A 20,747-nucleotide genomic window follows, 5' to 3' on the forward strand; every position below is an offset into this window, starting at 1 on the left:
CACCAGAAGGACAGACCCAGCAGAGTTGGTGGCACAGTGCTGAACACTCAGGAGGGAGTTGCTCCAGGAGTCCTCAACATTGATTCCTGACCCCTTACAGTCTCATGTCTTCAGGTTAACCATGGGCAAGGAAACCTCCTGCTGATTACTATGTACCACTTCCTCTAGGCTGATGAATCAGTACTCCTTAATGTTGAACAACACTTTGAGCAAGTAAGGAGGGTGGCAATTGCACAAAATGTACTCTGGGTGGGAGATTTCTCTGTCCACTACCAAGAGTGGCTCAGCAGCATTACAACTGATCAAACTGTTTGGGTGGACATTGCTGCTAGAATGGGTTTGCAGCAGATGGTGAGGGAACCAATAAAAGGGAAAAAGTACACTTTAACTCATCCTTAGCAATGTGCCAGCTGCAGTATTGGTAGAAGTGACCAGCATGACCTCGTGCAGAAGAAGTCCCATCTTCATACTGAAAATACATTGCATGCTGTGTGGCGCTATTACTATGCCAATTGGGACAGACTTCGATCAGATCCTGCAACTCAAGACTGGGCATCCATTAAGTACTGTGGGCCGTCAACAGCAGAACTGTACACCAACACAATCTATAACCTCATGGCCAAGTATATCCCCCCACTCAACCATTACCATCAAGCCAGGGGATCCACGCTAGTTCAATGGAAGTTGCAGGAGGGCATGCTGGAAGTAGCACCAGGCATACCTGAAAATGAGGTATCAACCAGGAGAAACCACCAAACGGGGCTACTTGCACGCCAAACAGCAAAAGCAGGAAATAATAAACAGGGCAAAGTGATACCACAATTAACGAATTCAATTTAAGCTCTGCAGTCCTGCTACATCCAGTTGTGAATGATGGTAGACAATTAAATAACTCACTGGGGGAGGAAGCTCCACAAATATCCCCATCATCAATGATGGAGGAATCCAGTACATCAGTGCAAAAGATAAGGCTGAAACATTCACAGCAATCTTCACCCAGAAGTGCCGAGTGGATGATCCATCTCAGCCTCTTCAAGTGGTCCCCAGCATTACAGATACTAGTCCTCAGCCAATTCGATTCACTCCATGTGATATCAAGAAACGGCTGGAGACACTGGATACTGCAGAGGCTTTGGGCCCTGACAACATTCCAGCATAGCACTGAAGACTCATGCTCCAGAACTTGCTGCTCCCTCAGCCAAGCTGTACCAGTGCAGTTACAATGCTGGCATCTACCCGACAATGTGGAAAATTGCTCAGGTGTGTCCTATACATAAAAAGCAGGAGAAATACAACCCAGCCAATTACTGCCCCATCAGTCTAGTCTCGATCATCAGTAAAGTGATGAAAGGTATCATTAACAGTGCCATAAAACAGCGCCTGCTCAATGCTGCCCAGTTTGGGATCTACCAGAGCCATCGTGCTCCTGACTTCATTACAACCTTGGTTCAAACATGGACAAAAGAGCTGAATTTCAGAGGTGAGGTGAGAGTGACAACCCTTGGTATCAAGACCACACTCAACAAGGAACCCTAGCCAAACTGGAATCAATGGATATCAGGAGGCAAACTCCCTACTATTCAGTATCATGCCTGGCACAATTGAAGATGGTTACGGTTGTTGGAGGTCAGTCACTTCAGCTCCAGGACATCTGTGTAGGGTTCTTCTGCATAGTGTCCTAAGCTCAAACACCTTTAGCTGCTTCATCAATAGCCCTTCTTCCTTCATAAAGGCTTTTGACTGGAGATGTTCACCAATGACTGCACAATGTTCAGCACCATTTGCAACTTCTCTGACACTGAAGAAATCCATCTTCAAATGCAACAAGACCTGGGCAATATCCAAGCTTGGGTTGACAAGTAGTGGGTAATGTTTGTGCCACACAAATGCCAGAATACGGGCCATCTCCAGCAAGTGACAATCTAATCACCACCCTTTGGTAGTTAATGGTGTTAACATCACTGAATCCCACACTATCAACATGCTTGGGGTTACCATTGACCAGAAACTCAACTGGACTTGTCATACAAACACAGTGGCTCCAAGAGCATGTCACAGGCTAGGAATATTGCGATGAATAACACACCTCCTGACTTCCCAAAACCTGTCCATCATTTACAGGGCACAAGCCAGGAGTGTGATGGAATACTCCTCACTTGCCTGGATGAGTGCAGCCCCAACAACACGCAAGAAGCTTGACACCATCCAAGACAAAGCAGCCCATCTGATTTGCACCACATTCACAAACGTCAATGCTCAGTACGCACTGCTGCTTCTATCTACAAGATGCACTGTGGAAATTCACCAAAGATACTCAGACAGCACCTTCCAAACCCACAACTACTTCCATCTAGAAGGATAAAGTAAGCAGAAACACAGGAACCTTCAGGTTCCCCTCCAAGCCACTCAGCACCCTGACTGGGAAATGTATTGTTGTTCCTTCACTGTTGCTGGGTCAAAATCCTGGAATTCCCTCCCAAATGGCATTATGGATCAACTCATGCCTGTCAGAATGAAGTGTTTAAGAACGCAGCTCACCACTACCTTCGCAAGAGCAACCAGGCACAAGCAATAAATGGTGGCTGGCCAGTGATGCCTGCTTCCCATGAAAGAAATAAGAAAAAAACAGACTTAAGGCTTTACACCTATGAGCAGTCCTTCAGTGACAAATTCCAGGAAATGGCTTGTGATTGTGTTGACTGTATAGGACTTTGGTTAGGCCACAGCTGGAGTGCTGCACGAAGGAGATTCATAAGGATGTTGCCTGTGATAGAGCACTTTAGCTAGAAACAGGGTCTGATGAAGGGTCGAGGCCCGAAACGTCAGCTTTTGTGCTCCTAAGATGCTGTTTCGCCTGCTGTGTTCATCCAGCTCCGCACCTTGCTATCTCTGTACGAGCTCGCATTGTTTTCTTTGGGGCAGAGAAGATTGAAATGGAACCTGACAGGTGTATAAGATCATTTGAGGCATTGGATACGGTGAATAAAAAGCAGATGTTACACTTACTCAAAGGATCAATAAGGTGGCATAATTTTAAGAGACAAGGCAGAGATTTGAGGAATAACCTGTTCGTACAGAGGTTGGGGATCTGGAATGCGCTGCCTGGGAGGGTACTGGAGGAAGGAAATCTCAGAACCTTTAAAAAGTACTTGGATAAACACTTGTAATGTCATAACATTTAACACTGGAAGGTGGGAATAGTTTAGGTTTCGGTAATTTAGGAAGTACAGGCTTAGTAGGCTGGAAGATTCCTTCTGCACTGTACAAGTCAATGATTCTAAGCCTTTGATTGAATGGAGACTTTCAGAGGGTTCCAGGCGTAAAGGAATTGCCCAGCAGAAAATTCAATTTCCTGGGCAGTTCCTTCAGAGTTTGCTACATTTCCCAGGGTCAGAAGGCACAATTCCAACTGATGCTGGACTAATCATTGTCCAGTCTGTCCCCATAAATATTAACCGGCAAAGTGAACCTTTCCATAGTAAAATCTATGGCCACTAGAGGGAGCTACAGATTTCTTTTCTAAAAAGTCTTTCTACAATTGGAGCGGGTATTTTCTAAAAACCTGTTCATAGCTTTACCAAATTCAGACTCAAATTAATACAGGGCAACACAAAGTCTGTCGTCTGGAATCATAAATGTTATTCGGCATTGGATAAACACACAAAATAGAGTAAATTATAAATAACAGCACAGCTCAATTTCTGTCTGCTCACTGTTACAAAATAACCAGTGAGTCTGAGTCCAATTGAATGAGTTGTCGAACACTATAAAAAGACAGTGTGACCAACTGCCATTTTGTGCACAATGTAGAAACTGCACCTAAAATGTACCTCAAATTGCACTGATTAGGTTAGGGTTCAAATTTCCACTAAGCAGATGTTTTTGCATAAGTACAAATAAAAAATTTTCCATGAACAAACACAATCAAACAATTACAAAAAGAATAATTGCTTCCTTTTCCTTTCTTGATTCCTTGATGCATTTAAGAGCTCAAATCTGATGCAACACAAACATCTTCAACCTGTGAATAGTTTTTCTTAAAAAAAATCAATGGAAGTCAGCAAAAATTAAATGATTTTTATAGTTTATTGCCACGCATTTGTCATTTTCTTAATAAAGTTGAAATGAAAAATCTTATGAAGCAAGCCAACCTGAGTGTGTGCACCAATGGTGAATGGTGAATGATAAATGTAGAATTTTGCTTTACCTTAGTTCTTTGCTCTCCTTATTGTTGTTAGAAATAAAGTTGCCAAATTGGCAAGAGTAGACATGATGATGAATGTGCACCAGAAATCTTTCATTGAACTCAAAGGCACATGGAAATTGCTCCATCAGCTGCCAGACACAGTCAAAAAACTGATCAATAACCGGTGAAACTTCCCTGGGATCACCATCCAAGTGACCGTATCTGTGAAAAAAGGAGAAGTGTAAAGGAGATAGTAAGAACTCCACTTGCTGGAAGTCACAGTCGATACAGTGTGGAGCTAGAGGAACACAACAGGCCAAGCAGAATCAGAGAAGCAGAAAAGTCAACATTTCGGGTTTGGACCCTTCATCAGGATTCAGGATAAAGGTTGACTTCTTCTTGGAAAACTAAACAAGACATAAAACTCCCAAAGTGTTAATTTTCCTGCTAGTTTGGAACTATATCCTTCAAATAAGGTTAGTTACAATAATTCAGGAAGAAAAGCACAACAGTCTTTTGGTCTTCCCATTTGCCAACAAACATTTAAAAACTTTAAATTAGGTACAAAGAGTGAATATGAGAATTGAGATCATATAACCAACAAAATGGTCTACTGCTGTTTTTTGAACTAATCAGAAATTCAATTAGCAAAGTATGATTTAGTGGTTAGCATATTCGAGAACATTGTAGTACTTAGGATTAAATACTTGGAATATATCCGTGAAATAATCCATTCAGACCTAACTGTCCATGGGGATGTTTAAATGCCACTTGAGCTTCATAACATCATCCCTCATTTATATATACCAAAATAACCCTCTGTTCCTTTCTCCCTCAAATGCTTGTCTAACTTTCTCTTAAATGCATCTGCATTATTCACTACCACAGGGAGTAGCTGAATGCAGTTGCTCTTTTTCATCATTCTCAGGTTAAGGGAGTGTCTTCTGAATTATTGGTCAGATTGTTTGGTAACTACATTTATAGGTTCTAGTCATGCTCTTGCTGACAAGAGAAATCATTCCCTCTGCATACCTTCTGTCAAAACGTTTCCTAATTTTAAAGGCCTATTTTACTAGGGCTGCCCGTGTTTTTCAACAGGAAAGAGACCCAGCCTATTACTCCTTTCCTGACACGTACGTCCACAAAAACGTTTGCAAATGTAACATAATGACCCCAAACACCATCAATTGTCAGAGCTGGGAGACACTAGCCAGCAACACAGGGAAATAGTGACATCACCTGAGGCCAACATACACCACCATGATGACCAGTAGCTGTAGCAACTTGGTAATAGTTAAAAAAACATCCACAATGATAGTTGACAACCATTTGTGCAGATGGTTTCTTCAGCCATCGAAAAAAATGCTCCATGAAACTATCTCATTGCAAACGCATTTGTTCGCATAGATGGAAGGACTCTGACTGACACACTTGTCTCTTTAAGAACCAAACTGGTGTATACAACTACACCTGAATGGCAGGGGTCACGGGGGTATGTCCTCACCTTGATGAAAGAGACAATTATTGGAGTGTCAGGATTAAGATAGTGGTCAGTAGCAGGAATGAAATCACAACTAACAGGACAGTCCTATCTAACTCATCTCCTCACAGGCCACTCACCTCCCATCCCACAATATCGTCTGATTTACAGACTGCAGAATGTGTACATGTGCAGTTCCTTCTTCCATCCCCATCCCCTAGGTCTCTTGCCACCCACCTAAACTTGTGTCTTTCTCCTTTTGGATACCACCTGGTCAGGCAGTGCAAAGGAGAAGAAAGACCAAAGGATCAATGACAATTTGACACAGTTGCTTGGGTTCACATGTATAGAGAAGCTCAGAAACTGACATTAGCAGGTTAGAATTGAGCCCCTATTCTCAAGTGGTAAGCTGTATGCCCTTGTGACATCCCTGGAAGGCGCACAGATCCTGCTACAGGTGAGAGATAAAGACATGTAGAGGGGAGTACGGAAAATGTCTCATGGGCATGCACAATTAAATGCTTGGTGAATTGACCAGTCTGCTGTCATTGTTAAGAAGCACGGAAGAGTTTAGCACCACTATACCACAGCTCCTTGGTCAAAGGTTGGACCTCGTGCTTCCTTATATCAAAGTGCGGACCAATCCGATTGCCATACTTGTGGATCCAACCATGATGTAGCACTCAATTGTTGATGTCTCAGCTTTTAGTGCAGTGCACACAGAGGTTATTCACCATCTTAATGCTGCAGTGAAAGCTCAAAATGAGGTTGTGCAATCTTAAACACCTGTCTTCATGGCTGTGCATACCACTGCCCAAGGGCTTGCAGAGTCTCAGAATTCAGAAACCTGTCCCTCAACAGAATATTAGGATGGCTGAGGACCCAGCCCAGGGAAGTAGCAATACCACCTAAGTATATAAACCTGCCATGCTGTCTCAGTAATGATAGCATTTGCATCCCACCACTGTCTCTCCACCAGCAAATAAGTTGTTGGTCAAGCTACTGCCACCCAAGCTAAGGTGGTTCAATCCAAAGCCGAGCATCCTGTGTGTATTGGCATTAAAGTTGGATGAAACAATGACATACCCCAGTAAGTACAGCATGAAAGAGTGCATAAATAATTGAAATGCATTTCTGGCAACTACTCAAAACTGCTTTGGCGCAGAATTGCTTTTTGAGTACCCCTATGGTTTGTTTTTTATAGCTATCCAGTTCTCATTATAAGCTTGCTTCTCACATGTGTCTCTGTTGTACACTGCGAACATCTGTCAGATAATACCTATCACCATAAAACCACCCTCTCGGACAACATGGTGCAGGAAACATTAACAGAACAACAAACTACCCCAGAATAAAGGCACTATGACTGCTGACAGAATACTGGGCATTCAGCTGCCTGATATGCTGAGTACAGTATCAAACCAATTGCACCCCCACGGAATAACGTATTTCCACTCTTAAACACAAAGCTTGCAAAGCAATGTGTGTACGGTCAATGCGTCCTCCACCATGGTAATGCCCATCTTCCTGGTGAAACAAATGTATTCTTTCTACATTCTGTCTCTGACCAGAGAGAAGCTGATATGTATTTCCCCTCCTGACACAAGCATCATCAACCACCTATCTTACACAGCAGTGGGCGGCAAACAGGCAAATGACACACATCAACATTACCGCGGACTGGAAGAATTCCAATGCAAAGAAATACACAGCCACGGGCAAGGTTTACAGCCACTGGCAATGCCATCTTCTATTGTCTACATCAGGAAGATTCAAGTGAATACCTCCATCATAAAATATAGTCAAACTTTAAGCTGAGTTAAGACCCTACCCAAAGACCCTGAGAGTATATGGTCACCTGCTGAGTGCCCTTCTCCGTTTCCTGGAATGGAAAGACTAAGACTTTTTTCCCTGTAGAGTAGGAGGTTAAGGGGTGACCTTATTGAGGTTTATAACATCATGACGGGCATAGACCAGGTGCATGATTGGAGTCTTTACCCTAGGGTGGGGGAGTTCAAAACTAAGGGGCTTATTTTTAAGGTGAGAGGACAAAAATTTTAAAGTGACATGGCGCAACTTTTTGTTTAACATGGAGTGGTTCATGTGTGGAATGAGAGATAATAGGAACTGCAGATGCTGGAGAATCCAAGATAATAAAATGTGAGGCTGGATGAGCACAGCAGGCCAAGCAGCATCTCAGGAGCACAAAAGCTGACGTTTCAGGCCTAGACCCTTCATCAGAGAGGGGGATGGGGTGAGGGTTCTGGAATAAATAGGGAGAGAGGGGGAGGCGGACCGAAGATGGAGAGAAAAGAAGATAGGTGGAGAGAGAGTATAGGTGGGGAGGTAGGGAGGGGATAGGTCAGTCCAGGGAAGACGGACAGGTCAAGGAGGTGGGATGAGGTTAGTAGGTAGATGGGGGTGCGGCTTGGGGTGGGGGGGAAGGGATGGGTGAGAGGAAGAACAGGTTAGGGAGGCAGAGACAGGTTGGACTGGTTTTGGGATGCAGTGGGTGTAGGGGAAGTGCTGGGCTGGTTGTGTGGTGCAGTGGGGGGAGGGGACGAACTGGGCTGGTTTAGGGATGCAGTTGGGGAAGGGAAGATTTTGAAACTGGTGAAGTCCACATTGATACCATTAGGCTGCAGGGTTCCCAGGCGGAATATGAGTTGCTGTTCCTGCAACCTTCGGGTGGCAACATTGTGGCACTGCAGGAGGCCCATGATGGACATGTCATCTAGAGAATGGGAGGGGGAGTGGAAATGGTTTGCGACTGGGAGGTGCAGTTGTTTGTTGCGAACTCAGCTGAGGTGTTCTGCAAAGCGGTCTCCAAGCCTCCGCTTGGTTTCCCCAATGTAGAGGAAGCCACACCGGGTACAGTGGATGCAGTATACCACATTGGCAGATGTGCAGGTGAACCTCTGCTTAATGTGGAATATCATCTTGGGGCCTGGGATAGGGGTGAGGGAGGAGGTGTGGGGGCAAGTGTAGCATTTCCTGCGGTTGCATGTGTGGCATGAACTGCCAGACAAAGTGGTGGATGCACGTACAGTTACAACATTTAAGACATTTGAATAAATTCATGATTAGGACAGGTTTGGAGGGATATGCACCAAACACAGCCAGGTAGAACCAGTTTGACAACAGGGTCAGCATGGACTAGCTGGGCCACAGGGTCTGTTTCCTTCCTGTCTGATTCTGGCTCTATAACTAGGAGCAAGTAGTCTGGCCAGGACTTTACACATTTAACACTACTCCCTGTCAACTTCACCCACTTTAAATAGCACTACAAATTTGTACTGTACAAATTCAGTCAACACCATTAGAAATCAATCAACAAGAAAATGGAAAGTATTTGATGAACACTTTAAATAAAGCTGCTGGGAAGTGGTGGTGGGGGGGGGCGATTGCTCCTGTTGCTGAGCATGTGCTCAGCTCTGTGTATTTAAAAGGGCTGTGATTCCTCTAAACACCACACATAAGCAGTGCAAAAGGAGGGAATGTGCAAGGAGAAAGCCAATGTCATTAAAGCTGCTGCTAGTCTCAAAGACGATGCCATGCAAATGCACATTTAGAAAAGTTCTTCAAATTCTTCAATAATTGTTTTTGTACAAGAAGTTGGATAAACTAGCTCCTCTTCCTGCCAGAGCAGGGACCCCTCCTCTCCCACTCCCAGAGCAGAGCTCTGTCCCTGCTCTATCCAGGTGCTGGTTTCTGCCTCTCACCCTTGGATCCCTGACAGTGGGGTATATGCAGACGATAATGTCATTGCACAAAGAACCTTGTGCCATCATTGGCATATGCACAGACACTTCCTGTAGCCTGTCCTGTCATGGCCATCACCTGCACCAACAACACGAAATAATTTGTACTAGAACTGTGTCTAATACAGTCACAAGATCGTGTTTAATTAAGTTTTTAGAATCCTGGAATCCCTACAGTGTGGAAGCAGGCCATTCAACCCATCGAGTCCACAGCAGCCCTCCAAAGAGCATCCCACCCAGACTCACCCCATTATGCTATTGCTGTAACCCTTGCATTTCCCATGGCTAACCCACCTAATCTGCAAACCCTGGACACTATGGGCAATTTAGCATGACCAATTCACCTAACCCCCAACATCTTTGGACTCGGAAGAAACCGGAGCACCCGGAGGAAATCCACGCTGACAAGGGGAGAATGTGCAAACTCCATGCAGACAGTTACCTGAGAGTGGAACTGAACCCAAGTCCCTGGCACTGTGAAGTAGCAGCGCTGACCACTGAGCCACTGTGCCAACCTGCACTGGACCCTATGCCACCCTGCATTGGACCCTGTGCCACCCTGTATTGGACCCTGACCGTTTATCTGAAGTAAATATTGAAAACAACTGTTAGCATCATGAGGCATTCTTGATGCAGACGAGAGGCAAGCATCAGGGCTAGGTGCTGTACTTGCTAGACGTGGAAGTCAGTAGCCACTGTGTTTTTTCCTTTGGAGAACATTCACTTTGCGATGCCATGACTGACACTGGATGGCAGTAGTCTTAGTAGAACTGGGTGCAGAGGATGCCTGAGTGAGGAAGGCTGCTGTGTAAATAGCACAGATCAAGGAAGCTGGCCAAGTGTGGATGTTTGCCTGGAAACGGGAGGCAGGCTGACTGGGGACGGGTGGAAAAACCAGAATGTTTATCTGCAGGCATCCACTCCAAGAGAAATGCTCCTGGCTTGAAGGGAATGTCCGGATTCCCTTTAAAAATGGCAATGTCAAATAAAACAAAAACAGAAATTGCTGTAAAAACTCAGCAAGTCTAGCAGCATCCATGGAGAAAAAGCAGAGTTAACATTTCGGGTCCAGTTACGCTTCTTCAGAACTGATTATGGCTGGGAAAACGTTGTATGTACACACCAGAAGAGAGGTGGGGGGGGGGGGGGGGGGGGGTTGGGAGAGTAAACAACAAGTGGAAATGGAATCCAGAAAGAGACAGAAAAACAGTTGAGCAGCTAAGGACTGGGTAAGAATCAGCACGGGACGAATGCACGGCTGCTAATGAGGACTGTTACTGGCTGGCAATGGGTTGTGTGTGTGGTAGCAGCCCATGTGATGACAAAACCTGGTGTCTAGGAGTTGGGGTAAGAAGACAGGAGAAGGTGCTCAAGCCTGGAGATTATTGAGCTCAATGTTGAGTTCTGGAGGAGAAAAAGAGGTATTATTCTTCCAGCGTGCACTGAGCTGGGGCACTGCAGTAAGCTTGAGGCACAAACACTACCAAGGAACAGGGTGGTGTGTTGAAGTGGCAGGCAATGGAAGCTCAGGGCAGAGTGTATGAGTTCTGCAAAGTGGTCACCCAATGTATGCTTTGTCTTCCCAATGTAGAGCAGACAACACTGAGAGTGGTGAACATGGTGGAGTAGATTGAATGAAGTGCAGGGAATGCACAGCTCCACCTGGAAGGTGTGTCTGGGACCTTAGGTAGTGAGGAGGGAGAAAGTGAACGGGCAGGTGCTACACCTTCTACCTTAAAAATAACTCTCCTGAAAGTGGGAAAATCCAGTCTGTAAATTATCAGATGAATGTGTCGATCAATCAAATTGTCCAAGGTCATTTAAATTGGAGAAGGAGAAAACTTTCCTTTTTCTGATGGCAATGTAAATCCAGCATCCAAGTCAAAGGGATCTCCTAATATACAGCAGCAGTGATGTCAGCAAGTAGGGTAAGAAGCCATTCATTTTACATTCTCACTTGCTGCCGGGTATACTCCGACGCAATTAAAGTATTCTTAGAAAATCAAAAAACACATTCAAGAAAAGTCCAATGATAGAGAACAGCACATTAGAAAGAACAGTTCATAATTCATACGATTATCTTGGCTTGGAAAATTCACGTTACAGACTTGGTCAAGAAGGCATTTCAGTATTTTCTCAAAGGGACAAACTTTCTGCAAGTTATCAACATAGTTTCCTGTGCTGTCATTAAATCAGGAAGTCAATTTGCTGTATTGATGACCCGAAAGGGAACAGGCTCAGAGATCTCACAATGTTGCAGCCTCCAGTTCTTAAAGCATAGATATTAATGCCCTTTCTGCTGTAGTCTCCTTTCACATTCAGAGCTTATTAGATTAGACAGCAATAAACATGACTGCCTTGCCACATGACTCCTTGGCAGTGCAAATTATATTCCAGGAGGAGGATTTCAATGTCCACCACTAACAGTGGTTTAGCAGCAACACTACTGATCAAGCTGGTCAGGTCCTATAAGGACATAGCTGTTAGACTGGGTCTGCAGTAGGTGATGAAGGAATGAACAAGAAGGAAAAGCATACTTGACCTCACCATTACCAATCTGTTGGCTGCAGATGCACCTGGCCATGATAGTATCAGTAAGAGTGAGCACCAAACAGTCCTGTGGAGACAAAGTCCCTTTACATAGAGAATACTCTCTGTTGTGTTGTGTGGCACTATCACCGTCCTAAACAGGACAGACTTCAAACTGATTTAGCAACTGAAGACTGGGCATCCATGAGGTGCTGTGGACCATCAACAGCAGCAGAACTGTACTCAAGCACAATCTTCAATCTCATGAAACAACACTCAAAAACTTCATATCATCCAGAACAAAGCAGCCTGCTTGATTGCTATCAAATCCACAAGCATCCATTCCCTGCACCACTGACACTTAATAGCAGCATGCACGTATCAACAAGTTGCACTGAAGAAATTCACCAAAAATCCTTAGACAGGACCTTCCAAACCCATGAGCACTTCCATCTAGAAGGACAAGGGTAGCAGATACATGGGAACACCACCAACTCCAAGCTCCCTTCCAAGCCACTCACCATCCTGACTTGGAAATATATTGCTGTTCCTTCACTGTCACTGGGTCAACATCCTGAAAGTCCTTCCCTAAGCAGATCGTAGGTCTACCTACAACACATGGACTGCAGCGGTTTAAGAAGGCAGTTCACCAGCGGCTTCACAAGGGCAATTAGGGATGGGTAATAAATGCTGGTCTTAAGTTTCTGTTAATTATTAGTTTGTCTTTTTGTTATCGTACCTGATTAGGGACTGTTTAATCTGATTTTAAATTTATTTTAAAAAGACAAATGTATCCTTTTGTCCTTCTGAGACAGTGAGACACTGGTTGAATAAACAAGCCTGGTTATCTGAACTTCAATATTTAATTTTGCAGCACATTAAACTTAAACTTTTCTTTTGAAAACAGTGATATTGAATAAAGATTGTATATAGAAAGTTAAGAATGTCTTTACTGCATAGAACAATATGAAGAAATTTCATTTGAAAATATTATTGGGTTTATTTGTGACTCTAGTATTTGCGGTCCTTTTTTTATATTCCTAAGTTTACTGGTAATGTAGTAAACTGCTTTTGTTATGTCATCACAATTTTATTCTAATAATCCTTCCAGTATTCTTCAGGCTTTCCTTTTCTCCAATTTGAGTTTCTCTAGCTACAGATATAGTGACATATCAATATTTCAGTAGCATTTTTCTGCCCAGAATGAATTTCAGTATTTTGTAAATATGTTGCTGGATCTTTAGCACACTCCTTTCATCTAAGACCTGATAATTGTGAGAGATTAGAAATGTTGTTTCTGCAGATAAGGATGAATGGTGGAGTCTTGCAAAAGAAGAACATTATAGTCACAAGATTTTGTAGCAGAAGTTTATCATTAAACAGAGATTAGGTTCTGCAAAGGCGGCAGTTAGCACGACCAGAAATATTGTTTCTGCAGACAAGGATGTGCTAGCGATAAGGGTGTTGTAGCAGAGGCTTATTTCTGCAAACCTGACGATTCGCACGGACAGCATGTCTAGCGCTCTTTAGGATAGCAAATAAGGATTGCAGTAAACAAGGGAATGGGGCCTTCGGCCGGCAGAAAAGGGAACAATAAACAAGGGCAGTCCGATAGGATGGGGAATGATAGGATAAGAGAAGACCAATGGGAGCAGGGAGGCGTGATTCCACAACTTGTAAACTGTGTAAGAATGTTTAACATGCTTTGTAGTGTGTGCCTGTCTAGCAAACACCCTTTCTTGCAAGATCGTACAGAATAAAATTGTCTTGATTCCAAGGCTTTGTCTCAGGTTGAATTTGTGAGCAGGTACTGTTTCTCACAATTGGGGGCTCGTCCGGGATCCAACACTCCGACCGCTCGACACTCTTGGGACGACGGGGAAGGCGCGCCTCGCCGATTTCGGCGATCTCCAACTCCCTCGTTTGTCGTTTGCCGTTTGGGCGAGTGCGATCCGGACTGGGAGACCCTGGAAACAAGATGGGTAGACGTGGCAGGTCGGGTAACTTTTGTGCACAAGAGCCGGGTCAGGAAAGGTCTTAAAGATCTGTCCGGGCGACCGGGGGTGCAGCAGTATTTGCTGCAGGTATTGCCGCGGGGACGTACAGGAAGTACGGGGAAGAGTTGTAAAGACCAGGTAACTCCGTGCACGGACCAAGGTAAGAAAACTGACCTTTAAGTATTGCCTTGGTGGTCGGGGACGTACGGAAAGTACGGGGAATTGGCGAAATATAAAAAGTATATAATTGGCCTGATTAATCGGACGAGTAAGGTGTCTGCCTGATTCGAGCACCCAGCCTTAGACCGGTTGTTAAGAGGGGAAATCCCCCACGTGAAGGTCAGGACCCTGAAGTGGGTGTGGAAGAAGGCGCCACCGAATCTCGACAAGATTAATTAAATTAGCAACAATGGGAGGCAAGGGGAGTTGCCTGAGTAGCGATCGATCTGCAAATAACGTCAAAGTGGAATATATTCCGCCCGACAGCCCTTTGGGGAGAATGTTGGGCAGTTGAGAATACGGCTCCCGGACGTGGGAGAAAGACAAGACCACAATGATAAATTATTGTTGTTTTGTTTGGTCTAGAGAAAGCATTAAGGTACCTGATATTTTTTTGGCCCAAATATGGATCCGACGAAGATTGGCTGTGCCAATACCTATATATATATCTACATCAATCAGAAAGAACCAGTCAGAAAGAGTCAGATTATGCGGCTTGTTGGATAGGAGATGCAAAGGTAGGACTATATCCTATGAGTGCAGAAATATCAGGGGGAGGGCAGGGAAAGGAAGAACAAGAGAAACCACAATGGGATCCCCTAACAGGTTTGTCGCCTCCACAACCAGCCCACAGCCCCAGAACAAACCCCAACACCTGAAAAAGAGCCAGACTCTGAGGTAAAAGACACGGAATCTAGGAGGCCCAGAATTACACAATCTACCACACGTAAAGGAGGGGCAGAAACAAAGGAAAAGGAAAAATTATACCCTTTAAGGGAGGTCCTGATTAGGGAGGGTGAAATTGGGTATGTGAACGCTCCCTTAACCAGTAGCGAACTTAGGATCTTTTAGAAAGAAATGAAAAGTTTAATAGAGGATCCGGTCGGACTGGCCGAACAGTTAGATCAATTCCTACGACCCAATTTACATACCTGGGGAGAACTGATGGCAATTCTAGGAACTCTATTTTCGGGGGAAGAACGAAGTATGATTAGGAGGGCGGCGTTACAGGAGTGGAAAAAAAAGGCACCCAGCGGGACTAAACGTAGTCCCGGCAGATCAGAAATTCCCGAATGCCGATCCTCACTGGGATAATAATAGAACAAACGATAGAGAATCAATGCGGGATCTGAGGGAAATGGTAATATTGGGAATTAAAGAGGCAGCACCCAGATTGCAGAATTTTGCTAAAGCCTTCGAAGTACGACAGGAGAAGGACGAAACTCCTTCTACATTTCTTCAAAGGCTCAAGGAGGCCACAAGGAAGTATTCTGTGACAGATGCCGATGATCCGGTAACTCAGGGACTTTTAAAAGTCCAGTTTGTAACTAAATCGTGGCCGGACATACAAAAGAAATTACAGAAAATACAAAGGCGGAGAGAGACACAAAAAGAAAGGGCAGATACCAGACGAGGGAGACGACAGGCAGGATGTTCCCGTTGTGGAAGAGTGGGATATTTTAAGCCGGAATGCCCAGAGTTAACACGGGAAAGGGAAATGGTCTCCCTAATGGCCCTCGATGAGGATTAGGGGAGTCAGGGGTTCCTTCCTCCTAGGGCCCACCGGGAACCCTTGATAAACTTAAAGGTGGGACCTGAAGGGGAGGAGGCAGTATTCTTGGTGGACACCAGTGCGGCACGGTCATCCCTAAGTTTTATACCTACTAGTGTTAAATTGACTAACGAGTATCTCAGGGTTTCCGGAGTAAAAGGCGAAGGATTCCCAGTGCCTATTTTGGAGCCAACCCTAATTAGAAACGATGATAAGCAAGTGACAGTACAATTACCATACATTCCCGACATTGGGAGTAATTTACTAGATAGGGATTTGATTATATTGCTGGGCTTAAAAAAATTGGGGTAGAGAATAGTGCGGTAGCTGTAACAATGGCTATGTTAACGCCTAGGGAAGAACAACAAATCAGTCCTGATGTGTGGGCGAGAGCTGATAACGCAGGGCACCTAACTATTACCCCGTTGGTAATCACACTGACTCGAAAAGATGAGACAGTTCGGGTTAGACAATACCCTATATCCTCTCTCCTTATGAAATGATGTTTGGATTACCTTTCTTGGGTGGAAAAGGGGAATTACCAACTGTAGAGTTCAATGATAAGTTTTTAAAGAACTATATTGTGGCGCTCGGTTCTTCTTTGTCTGTCCTTAGGAAGAAGGGTCTGTTGACCCAGACACCTCCACTAGAGTTCGCAGTACATTGGATACGACCGGGTGATTGGGTCCTGATCAAAACCTGGAAAGATACCAAACTGCACCCAAGCTGGGAGGGACTGTTCCTAACCCTCCTGACTACTGAAACAGCCGTCCGTACTGCTGAAAAAGGGTGGAGTCATCACACTCGTGTTAAGGGTCCGGTGGACGCTCCTTCGCCTCCGGCAGAGTGGCAAGTTCATCCTACAGACAACCCTCTGAAAGTCAAGCTGAGCAAAAAAGAATGAACTGAACTGATATGAAAAACTATCAAGTATTGGTTAGAAATTTTGTATTGTAAGCGTTGCGCGAACTCACGTCTCCCGGGTATTTAAAGGGTTAGAGAATAGAAAGATAGGGGTTGGGAAGCTGAAATGAGCAGGCAGCTTTATATTGTTATGATAATATTGGCGCCAGTTGCCAAGGGGGGTTGAGAAAAATCATTTTACCGCGTTATGTCACAATTATGCTAGAGTAACGGGGCGTACCGACTGTAGGTTATGCGCTGCGATCCCACACCATGGAGAATCTGGAATCCCTCTCACGGTAATACCATTTACCAATAGAGAGGTGTATGATGTACAACAATTTGACTTGGGCTCAAATGATACAAAATGGAGATCTGAAAGGGGTGATTATAAATTCATGGGATGGTTCCCACGACCGGCTCCAAAAACCCCGGGTGCTATCGACGGCCTTAGGGTTTCCCCACCGAAAGGAGTAGTCAATACTACTTGTTTCTGCAATCAGAACAACAGCGCACCCTTCCAGTGAGGAAACTCATCTTGTGTTGCCACCAGCCAAGCTACTGGCACAAATGTACCCCACATATTGAACGGGACATATTGGATATGTGGCCTAGAGGCCTATCCCTTTATCCCCGGGGAAAGGTACATTCGGGTGAGCGAATGCATAGGAAGCGTAGAAATGCATATATGTTATGATTTTGATCTAACACTGCCTCAAAGTCAGAAAGGCTGGAGTGGCTGCTGCAACCTCGCCTACCTAATTCCCCATCTGAGGCTGTTAGATAAAACCCCAGAAATAACTCAGAATGGGCAGGGGGGGAAGCGGACACCCCGTGAAGTAACCGAAGGGGATCGCTTCCTCTGGACTTTGATACCTATGTGTGAGACTGCCCGAGCAGGAAGAGAAATACAAAAGTTGGCGCCTTCCCTGGAGGAGTTGGCTCACAATACTGCCGATGCGTTGGCCGAGACCCAATCCCAAGTGGCGGCCATAACGACCGAAATGATTGCCACCAGGCTAATGACTCTTCAGAATAGGATGGCTCTAGATTGTATTCTGGCAGAGAAAGGTGGTACTTGTGCACTAATTGGGGAAGAGTGTTGTACATACGTACCTGACGTTTCCCATAACATTACTGATATCTCCCAACACATGCGAGACAAAATCGCCAAGATAAGAGAGGCAGGTAACTGATACCAGAATGAAAAAGGCTGGGAATGGAGGAATTGGGGATGAACTGGCTGGGGAAAGTGGTTGGTTAATTTGGCCATCTATGGATTATTGGTATTAGTGGGTCTGGTGGTGGGGTTTAATGTCCTCAAATGGATACTGAACTGATTAATGACATCTCTAGGGGAATGAACCCTGGTACATCACCAGATGCTTTTACAATCAGCAGATGGTATGCAACAAAGAGAAAGTCAAAGAATGCTTCTAGAGTTTGAAAAACGAACATGACAAAGAATGATTTAAGGGCTAACCGTGTACAAGATTGTGAACCTCAACGCCAGCAAGCGTAAGAGGGCAGAAAATGGGAAAATGAATTAGAAAAGGGGCTTAATTAATGCAGAAACAACAGTTTGAGAAAAAGAAAAAGGGGGAATTGTGAGAGATTAGAAATGTTGTTTCTGCAGATAAGGATGAATGGTGGAGTCTTGCAAAAGAAGAACATTATAGTCACAAGATTTTGTAGCAGAAGTTTATCATTAAACAGAGATTAGGTTCTGCAAAGGCGGCAGTTAGCACGACCAGAAATATTGTTTCTGCAGACAAGGACGTGGAAGCGATAAAGGTGTTGTAGCAGAGGCTTATTTCTGCAAACCTGACGATTCGCACGGACAGCATGTCTAGCGCTCTTTAGGATAGCAAATAAGGATTGCAGTAAACAAGGGAATGGGGCCTTCGGCCGGCAGAAAAGGGAACAATAAACAAGGGCAGTCCGATAGGATGGGGAATGACAGGATAAGAGAAGACCAATGGGAGCAGGGAGGCGTGATTACGCAACTTGTAAACTGTATAAGAATGTTTAACATGCTTTGTAGTGTGTGCCTGTCTAGCAGACACCCTTTCTTGCAAGACCATACAGAATGAAATTGTCTTGTTTCCAAGGCTTTGTCTCAGGCTGAATCTGTGAGCAGGTACTGTTTCTCACAATCATTCTTAACAAAAAAAACCCAGTGACTTTAAAGTACCTGAATAAGCTTTGTTGTATAAAACTTTATTTAAACTATCATCTTATACAGCCTTTGTGATTTTCCCTTCCTAAAAGAATGGGTGAAAATGGTGTATGATGCAATAATCCAAGGTCAGTAAAAGCCAGGTTCAAATATAAACAGTGTGCAGTATTTGTGCAGGGAACAGTCAACAAGCCATTGAAAGCAAGCCATTTAATCACATGAATGCAGTAAAATGTTAGAAACTGTTCAATGACTTTACCTTTCTAAATGGGAAAAACAGTTAAACTTCTTCCAATTTTTTTTAAAAATTCAATCATGGGACAAGGGCATCACTGGCTGGCCAGCATTTATTTATTGCACATTCCAGTGGCCCTTGAGAAGGTGCGTGGTGAGCCGCCTTCTTGAACCACCTCGGTCCATGTGCAGTAGGCTGACCCACATTGCCATTAGGGAGGGAATTCCAGGATTTTGGTCCAGCGACAGCGACAGGAACGACGATATATCTCCAAGTCAGGTCAGTGAGTGGCTTGGAGGGGAACTTGCAGGCGGTGGCATTCCCACGTTTCTGCTGCCCTTGTTCTTCTAGATGGATGTGGTTGTGGGTTTGGAAGGTTCTGTCTATGGATTTTTGATAGTACACACTGCTGCTACTGAGCATCAGTGGTGGTGGGAGTGGATGATTGCAGATGTGGTGCCAGTCAAGCAGGCTATTTTGTCCTCAATGGTATCAATCTTCTTGAGTGTTCTTGGACCTGCATCTGTGCAGGCAAGCATGAAATATTCCATTGCACTCCTGACTTGTGCCTTGTAGATGGTCGACAGGCTTTGCGGAGTCAGGAGGTGAGTTATTCACCGCAGTACTCCTAGCTTCTGACTCGTCTCATGGCAACTACATTCATTTTGCAAGTTTAGTTTAGCTTCTGGTCAATGGTAACCCCAAAGATGTTGATATTGGCAGATTCAATGATGGTTACACCATTGAATGTCAAGGGGCAGTGATGTCTTTTCTATTGGAGATGATTATTGCTTGGCACAAATGTTACTTGTCACTTTTCAGCCGAAACCTTGATATTGTCCAGATCTTGTTGCATTTGAACATGGACTGCTTTAATATCAGAGGAGTTGGAAATGCTGAACATGGTGTAATCATCAGCAAACATTCTCACTCCGACCTTATAATAGAGGGAAAAATCATTGAAGAAGCAGCTGAAGGTGGCTGGACCTGGAACTCTACCCTAGAGGAACTCTCGCAGGGATGTCCTGGAGCTGAAATAACTGAAATCCAACAACCACGACCATTTCCTATGTGCCAGGTATGAATCCAACTACCAGAGAGTTTGCCCCAATACCCATTGATTCCAGTTTTGCTAAGACTCCTTGATACCACATTTGGTCCTTGATATATGCTTGATGTCAAGGGCTGTCACGCTCACCTCACTTCTGGAGTTCATGTTTGCACCAAGGCAATGAGGTCAGGAACTGGGAAAAACTAGTTTACTGCTTAAATGTCTGTTGGCTTGTCCTGTAGATGACCATCGGCCATTCAGCTGTGAGTGTACTGTCACTTATGCTTCAATTACAATAACTGACCACTCAGTTCAATAGTTTGCCTTTCATATATCCTCAAAACATTTTTGCTATAGGGAGTTAACACTAAGAATCTTAAGAAAAATGTGATTTGACAAAATATTAGATGAAAATAATCTTAAGATTTTGACTCCAAATTAATACAAATACATATATATAAAACAATGAATTGTCATTGCCTGCAAACCTCTGAACCTTCAAATGTGCATGTGCTAACATATGCTAATACTTTATCCAGTCTTATGTTCATCACTTATGCTTTCAAAATTTCACAAATTGCTGGCTGTAGAATTCCAAATGCTTGAAATCCTACGCAAATTTACTTCTTGGTAAATTAGAAAATGTAGACATTGA

The 20,747-nt window shown here is 44.2% G+C and overlaps 1 protein-coding gene across 2 annotated transcripts in view; it reads right to left on the reverse strand.

Annotated features, from left to right (window-relative positions):
- The window catches only part of mtmr7b (myotubularin related protein 7b), a 93,252-nt gene that overhangs the window by 7,203 nt on the left and 65,302 nt on the right, over positions 1-20,747 (reverse strand). For both annotated transcript variants that reach the window (XM_048529629.2, XM_048529637.2), the window contains exon 11: positions 4,208-4,408. In XM_048529629.2, coding sequence (XP_048385586.1) covers positions 4,208-4,408 — 201 coding nt within the window. The remainder of the gene's footprint in view (positions 1-4,207; positions 4,409-20,747) is intronic.

The sequence above is a fragment of the Stegostoma tigrinum genome, chromosome 1 (assembly GCF_030684315.1).
Source record: "Stegostoma tigrinum isolate sSteTig4 chromosome 1, sSteTig4.hap1, whole genome shotgun sequence".
NCBI lineage: Eukaryota > Metazoa > Chordata > Chondrichthyes > Orectolobiformes > Stegostomatidae > Stegostoma > Stegostoma tigrinum.